Source organism: Trachemys scripta, chromosome 14, assembly GCF_013100865.1.
Source record: "Trachemys scripta elegans isolate TJP31775 chromosome 14, CAS_Tse_1.0, whole genome shotgun sequence".
In the NCBI taxonomy this organism is placed as follows: domain Eukaryota; kingdom Metazoa; phylum Chordata; order Testudines; family Emydidae; genus Trachemys; species Trachemys scripta.
Genome location: NC_048311.1, coordinates 34883707 through 34891752, shown reverse-complemented (window position 1 = coordinate 34891752; position 8046 = coordinate 34883707). Strand labels below are relative to the sequence as shown.

Genomic DNA, 8046 nt, shown 5'->3' with positions numbered 1-8046 from the left:
TGGTAGACTGTGAGCATGTGTAGGCTCTTTTAGTGTTTTTAATATGTTTTCTCAGTAGCACTTTTTATCTTAAGACAAAAGTAGACTTGTTTAGAAAGAGCTGTGTGGTAAATTATGTTCATAGCAGTCACTCTGTTATCAGTCTCTGAAGAGAAAGCAAGGGAGTCTGTTTAGGCAGACTGTCTTTGCTGGCAGTAACCCAGTGAAGGCAGGAAACTGCTCAGTCAGGACATACCCTGGTAAGAAGGGAATGAGAAGTTTGGTCCTCACCCAAGAGAGGCAACAGCTGGGAAGCCAGAAGCCTGAGACTGGGTGCCATTGCTGGACCACGGAGTAATAACATCTCCTGTGATTACAGGCCCCAGTTGCTACCTTCAAATGGAAACATCACTAGCTACACAAATGACTGAAGTTGCAGCTGCAACTAGATTGGGGACCTTTGGAACCTTTACTTATTCCTTTGGTTCTACTACATGGTATTGACTGGTTACCAAATTAACCCTTCTGTTATTAACTCTTCTACCCATCCCACCCCAATGCCCTGAAAACATGGCGGACAAAGTCCATACCCCACCTGACAAACAGAAGCTTTAAAGTCTTGCACCAGATAGCCAGGAAGTCTGGATTTGCAGAGGGGAACAGACACCTGAGACTCTGGTCACCAATTCTCAGGTCTAATGAGACAGCAGGTGTTTCCTGGAGCAACATCAAGTAGTCTAATTGGCAAGGCCACCTGACTCCACCAAAGGTGGAGGATCTAAATTAGTAGCAAGGAGAGCAATTGGGTGCATCCCCTGACATATTCCCTGCAAGAAACTCTAATCTCCCCACTAGTCTGGCTGAGCTGAGGACACCTGCTTTTTTGTTTTGGGCTTTGGTAACTTCAGACACAACAGCTGAATCAAGTTTTCTCTCACACTCTGGCCGGAACAAGCCTCAACTCTAATGGGACAACACTATGTAGTATGGCAAGAATAGTGACACTCAGTTGAGACACCACAGCTTTTCTGGGCATGGCCCCCATCAAGCAATCCTGGAAATAAGTCTTCTTCCTTTGCAGGTCTGCGTAAGGTGAATGTCTCCAAGCCTTTCTTTACGCAACTCACTGAAGCAACATGAACAGCCTGCACTAGCTCCTTATAGAACCATAGAACTGTAGGACTGGAAGGGACCTCAAGAGGCCAACTAATCCAGTGGTTCTCGACCGGGGATACACAGAGGTCTTCCAGGAGATACATCAACTCATCTAGATATTTGCCTAGTTTTACAACAGGTTACGTAAAAAGCACTACCAAAGTCAGTACATACTAAAATTTCATACAATGACTTGTTTGTACTGCTCTATATAGAATGAAATTTTAGTACAACATTTATAGTCCAATTGATTGATTTTATAATTATATGGTACAAAGGAGAAAGTCAGCAATTTTTCAGTAATAGTGCGCTGTGACACTTTTGTATTTTTATGTCTGATTTTGGAAGGAAGTAGTTTTTAACTAAGGTGAAACTTGTGGTATGCGAGACAAATCAGACTCCTGAAAGGGGTAGAGTAGTCTGGAAAGGTTGAGAGCCACTGATTTAGTCCAGTCCCCTGCATTCATGGAAGGACTAAGTATTATCTAGACCAGGGGTGGGCAAACTGTGGCCCACGGGCTGCATCCAACTCATCAAACGTTTTAATCCAGCCCTCAAGCTCCTGCTGGGGAACAGGGTCTGGGGCTTTCCCCGCTCTGGTGCTCCAGCCAGAGAGTGGGGTCAGGAGCTTGCCCCGCTCTGCGAGTGCCGTGGCTCTGCATGGCTCCCGGAAGCAGCTGCATGTCCCCCCACTGGCTCCAATGGGAGCTGCAGGGGTGTCGCCTGCGGATGGGGCAGTGCGCAGAGCTGACTGGCCATGCCTCCGCATAGGAACCGGAGGGGGGACATGCTGCTGCTTCGAGGAGCTGCTTGAGATAAGCACTGCCTGGAGCGAGCACCCCTGACACCCTCACGCGCTCCAACACCCTGACTCAGCCCTGATCCCCTTCCCGCCCTCCGAATCCCTCGGTCCCAGTCCGGAGCACCCTCCTGCACTCCAAATCCCTCATCCCCAGCCCCNGCCTCCCCCCGCACTCCAACCCCCTGACCCAGCCTTGACCCCCCTCTCGCATTCTGAACTCCTCATTTCTGGCCCCACCCCAGAGCTCTGACCCCATCCTGCACCCCACCCCCCAATTTCGTGAGCATTCATGGCCCGCCATTCAATTTTCATACCCAGATGTGGCCCTTGGGCCAAAAAGTTTGCCCACCCCTGATCGGTGTTTTTCTAACTTGCTCTTAAAAATCTCCAATGATGGAGATTTCAAAACCTCCCTGGGCAATTTATTCCAGTACTTAACCACCCTGATAGTTAGGAAGTTTTTCCTAATGTCCAACCTAAACCGCCCTTTCTGCAATTTAAACCCGTTGCTTCTTATCCTTCCTCAGAGGTTAAGGAGAATAATTTTTTTCCCTCCTCCTCCGTGTAACAACCTTTTATGTACTTGAAAACTGTTATGTCCCCTCAGTCTTTTCTTCTCCAGATTAAACAAACATTTTTTTCTATCTGCCCTCAGCGGTCATGTTTTCTAGACCTTTAATCATTTTTGCTGCTCTCCTCTGGACTTTCTCCAATTTGTCGACATCGTTTCTGAAATATGGTGCCCAGAACTGGACACAATACTCCAGTTGAGGTCTAATCAGCATGGAGTATAATGGAAGAATTACTTCTCTTGTATGTGTCTTGCTTACAACATTCCTGCTAATACATCCCAGAATGATGTTTGCTTTTTTTGCTAGTGTTACACTGCTGACTCATTTAGCTTATGATCCACTATGACCCCCAGATCCCGTTCCTCAGTACTCCTTCCTAGGCAGTCATTTCCCATTTTGTATGTGTGCAACTGATTGTTCCTTTCTAAGTGGAGTACTTTGCGTTTTTTCTTATTGAATTTCATCCTATTTTCTTCAGACCATTTCTCCAGTTTGTCCAGATTATTTTAAATTTTAATCCTATCCTCCAAAGCACTTGCAGCCCCTCCCAGCTTGGTGTTGTCTGCAAACTTTATAAGTGTACTTTCTATGCCATTATCTAAATCATTGATGAAGATATTGAACAGAACCGGACCCAGAACTGATCGCTGCAGGACCCCACTTGATATGCCTTTCCAGCTTTGACTGCGCACCACCGATAACTATCCTCTAGGAACAGTTTTCCAACCATTTATGCACCCACCTTTGAAAGGATGCCCACTCAGGTGGGTGGAGATGTGACAGTGCAACTAATTACTGCAGCTTCTTCAGAGCTGTATCGCTCCCCCGAGCAGTGCAGAGATGCCTGGTGCCCCCCTCCTGTAACACTAGTTCACAATTGTAAGTGGCACCACAGGCTAGGCATCACCAGTGAGACAGAAGCAGGGATGCTCTTACCAGTTTCATTGGGGCGGAAGAACCCTTGCAGAACATGACGGTCTGGGAACTGGACTCGAAGCACGACCTAGTCAGAAACAAAGCTGTATCAGCTGAAACATTCACTCTCAAAGAGTAAGAGCCCCATTCACTAAAGTCAGGGCTCAGGTAGAGGCCAGGTTACCTCTGCCTCACAAGAGGCTCATACAGGATTGACTCTCTTCCTGAGAGGTGGCACGCAAGAACATCAACTATTATTTATATTGTGGTGGCACCTTGAGACCCCAAATGGGATGCGGATCGCACATACACACAAGAAGTGACAGCCCCTCCCCAAAGACCTTGCCATTTAATTTGGAACAAGATGCTATAGGAATGTACAGTCAGCAGAAAAGTGCAGGGAGAGGATGAGGAGAACAGAGGGAAGCTCACATGGTCACACAGACTGCTATATGCACCACTTGATGCTTCCAGGCCATTTTAAAATAAAGAAAGACCATAAAAACGGCCATTCTGGGTCACACCAACGGTCCATCTAGCCCAGTATCCTGTCTTCCGAGAGTGGCCAATGCCAGGTGTCCCAAAGGGGAAGAACAGATCAGGGCAATTATCAAGTGATCCAGCCCGTCGTCCAGTCCCAGCATCTGGCAGTCAAAGGTCTAGGTACACACAGAGCACGAGGTTGCATCCCTGACCATCTTCACAAATAGCCATTGATGGACCATGAACTCACCTAGCTTTTGGTTTGTTTTTTTTTTAAATGCATTTATAGTTTTGGCCTTCACAACATGCTCTGGCAACAAGTGCCACGAGTTGACTGCGTGTTGTGTGAAGAAGTACTTCCTTTGTTCGTTTTAAACCTGCTGCCTATTAATTTAATTGGGTGACCCCTGATTCTTGTGTTATAGGAAGGGATAAACAATACCTCCTTATTCACTTTCTCCACACCAGTCATGAATAGAGCTCTATCATATCCTCCCTTAGTCGTCTCTTTTCCAAGCTGAACAGTCCCAGTCTTTTTACTCTTTCTTCATATGGTAGCTGTTTCATACCCACAATCATTTTTTTGGTCCTTCTCTGTACCTTTTCAAATTCTAATGTATTTTTTTTTTTGAGATGGAGCGACCAGAACTGCATGCAATATTCATGGCATGGGTGTACCATGAATTTAATAGTGGCATTATGACATTTTCTGTCTTATCATCTATCCCATTCCTTATGGTTCCCAACATTGTTAGCTTTTTTGACTGCCACTGCACATTGATCAGATGTTTTCAGAGAACTATCTACAGTGACTCCAAGATCTTTCTTGAGTGGAGACAGCTAATTCAGACCCCATCATTAAATATGTATAGTTGGGATTATGTTTTCCAACATGCATTACTTCCCATTTATCAACATTGAATTTCATCTGCCATTTTGTTGCCCAGTCACCCTGTTTTGTGAGATCCCTTGGTAACTTTGCAGTCAGCTTTGGCTTTAACTATCTTGTGTAATTTTGTATTGAATAAAATTAATTCTCTCTGCTACTGAATGGAGCCATTATGGACAGATGTTTTCACATGCACATCACTGCAGACGTAAGCCACGTCAGACACTTAGGCCTTGTCTACACTACAGAGTTTTGTCGACGCATGTTATGCCGATATACAGCCACTACTGTAATTAAACCGCTGTTGCATGTCCACACTATGCTTCTTGTGTCATTGGAGCACACCCACAATAGCAGCTCTTGCATTGACACAGAGAGCAATGCACTGTGGGTAACTATCCCACTGTGCAACTGGCCACAGGGTACTTTGGGAAGGGTTTGCAATGTCTTATGGGGTCAGGTACAGCATCACATAATGAAAGTTTCTCAATGCCATTGTTCATGGGCGTCTTATTAGACTGCCAGCCTCTTTCAACTGTCCTGGTAACTTGCACCCCAGACATCTGTCAGAAAGCATGGATCCTGCACTTGTTCAGTATTGTGCTGTGCATTATGAACACGAGGCTAAAAGAGGAGCCCAATGGGCTATGTGGGTAGGGGATGCCTTGAAGGAGCATTTTAACACTGAGCCACAGTAATGTGTGCTGCTGTAGTGTGCTGAGCTTGGCATTGTTTGTTTGCGCCGTGCTAGGAACCTTGTTTTGATTGCTGTGTGTGCCCGAAAAGTAACACATTGTAAATCACGTTTTAAAGTAGCACCTGGTAATATGAACAAACTGACATTGCTGCACACTAACACAAGAAGCCCACAGAGGTAAATAAGTAGGTGTGTGAGTGAGAGAGAGACACAGAGTTGGGGGAGAGTGAGTGTGTCGGCACGCTGTCTCTAAGTTCTGACAGCAGCTGGAAGCAACCAATCCTGAAGCAGAAGCTGGTGGGCAGAGACAGCTGGTGTCCCAGTCCCCTAACCCCAGCTCAGCAGAGACTGGTACACTGGGGAGTGGAGGGGGACACCCCAACATCATCCCCCACCTCACTCGCTTGCTCAGCACACCACAAGTCTCGCCCCGCCCCCCAGCAGCAGCCCGCCTGCCCTGCCTGCTGATGCATGCCAGGGAGAGCAGGATTCCACGTTAAAGTTTTGATTTGGTGATTCCCTCTGAGTTCTCCCACAGCCTCCTCTGCCCACAGACCCAGGAGATCCACCCTCCTCCCCAGTAGTCCAGGCAGGAGTGCATTTGCTGCCAGGAGCCGCATGCTCAGCTGGGCAGTAGCTATATGAGCTCTCCACGCTGAGAAGCGTCAAAACTACCTGGGGCTTTGAAAGGGGAGGGCTGCCTGTCTGGGTGGCTGGACGCAGGGCAGCAGAGTTCAAAACGGTAAGCAGAGTGGTCATGGTGGGATACCTCCTGGAGGCCAGTTATAGCGACATAATGAACACAGTGTCTACACTGACACTTTGTTGATCTATCTTTGCCGCAAAAGTCTCTGCCCTCTTGTCAAGGTGGTTTTATTTTGTCGGAAAAACAGGAGAGTTTTGTCAGCAGGAGAAGCATTGTAGTGTGTACACCTCCACTGTTTTGCCAACAAAACTGTGCAGTGTACAAGACCTTAGAAACCCTCCCCTAAGAGCAGCTGCAAGCGCTTAGGATCTTGGTGGTCACAGTTTAGGCCCTGAAGCTATTTGACCACTAAGTTTACACTCAGCCAGAAAGAGGAGAAGGAATAAAGGCTACCTTTGGGTAGCGCTCTAACTTTTCCTTCATCTGAGCTTCTCTCAAAGATTTTGTCATGAAGGGAGCTTCTTCCAGACGTTTCCTAAAAAGGGTGAGAAGGAGACAATCTGTTAGTTCTACCACTAAGATTCATCTTGTTAATGTAAATGTAAGGCCAAAACAGCCAACTGCTGCTCGATGTATCCCCCACTCCAACCTCCATGTCCTCAGAGCCCAGTCCCTTCAGCACACCTTCCTCTCCACCACCAGTAAACCCAGAACTGCACCATCAGAGCCACCCTAAAAACCCAAACCCATGTCCCTCCACATTTTCTCCTTCCCCATAAGGCTCCGCTCCACTGTGTGTGTGACCACCACCACTTGGCAACACTATTCTGAATAGGGTGATCAGATAGCAACTGTGAAAAAAAACAGGATGGGAGTGGGGGGGAAATAGGCACCTATATAAGAAAAAGTCCCAAAAACGGGAATATCGCTTTAAAAACAGGACATCTGGTCCCCTAGCTCTGAACCAACTCCTGAATCTGCCCATATTATTATCTCGGAACTCCTTTTTGCCTCCAGATATACGAGATCCCAGAACATTTTGAATATTTGTGTCATTCCCCTTTAGCAGAACAGGGCTCCAGAGCCTCAGCTTCATTTAAAAACAAAAACAAACAAACCACCCTTCTAGCCCTTATGGTTGTTAAGAAAACCTTGAGAACATGACCCAGCTGATACGATGCCTGCCTGACTTTGCAGACAGCCTGAATCAATAACTCAGACGAGAGTAAACATCCCCTCTTCACCTCACTCATGGGGTAATAACTCTGAAACCTCAAAGTGACCATTTCACTCAGGACTATGAACCGTTTCACAGTAGACGACTGTTAGCAGAATCATTCTGCTAACGTGCTTATCCCACAATCCCAAATTGCCTCCCACACATCCCCAGATGCAAAAGCCCAAATGACTCCTTCCCAGATCTCCCCCATATTGATGATGCAGTTAATTCCATAACAATATAAAACTATACAACATATTGAAAACTGGAGATGTGGGGGCAGCATAAAATCAGTTGAATTTCATATCAAATCAATTCTGTACTAATTAAATGGAAAAGAAGCTGCTGCATAATTCCCAGCCTGCCAGTGAACCGCAGGAGTCCAGCATGCTGCCATCTTCCGTCTATAGTAGCAGGATCACACTATCGCACACAAAAACCGAATTAACATGAAGTTAAGACTGGAGACACTCAAAATTGCCCTGTGCTCATCCTGCCCTGCCCAAGCAGGAGTTTAGCTCCCAGAATGTAAATCACAGAACAATCATAGAATCATAGAACGGAAGGGATCTCGAGAGGTCATCAAGTCCGGTCCCCTGCACTCATGGCAGGACTAATCTAGACCATCCCTGACAGGTGTTTGTCCAACCTGCTCTTAAAAATCCCCAATGATGGAGATTCCACAACCT

The 8046-nt window shown here is 46.5% G+C and overlaps 1 protein-coding gene across 4 annotated transcripts in view; it reads right to left on the bottom strand.

The window, feature by feature from the left end:
- Window positions 1–3364: 3364 nt before the first annotated feature.
- ASPSCR1 (ASPSCR1 tether for SLC2A4, UBX domain containing) overlaps window positions 3365–8046 on the bottom strand; it is a 43229-nt gene continuing 38547 nt past the window's right edge. For all 4 annotated transcript variants that reach the window (XM_034789664.1, XM_034789660.1, XM_034789662.1 and 1 more), the window contains 2 exons: window positions 6592–6673; window positions 3365–3511 (listed from right to left, as the gene is read on the bottom strand). In XM_034789664.1, the coding sequence (XP_034645555.1) occupies window positions 3380–3511; window positions 6592–6673 (214 nt within the window). In that variant the 3' untranslated portion in view covers window positions 3365–3379. The remainder of the gene's footprint in view (window positions 3512–6591; window positions 6674–8046) is intronic.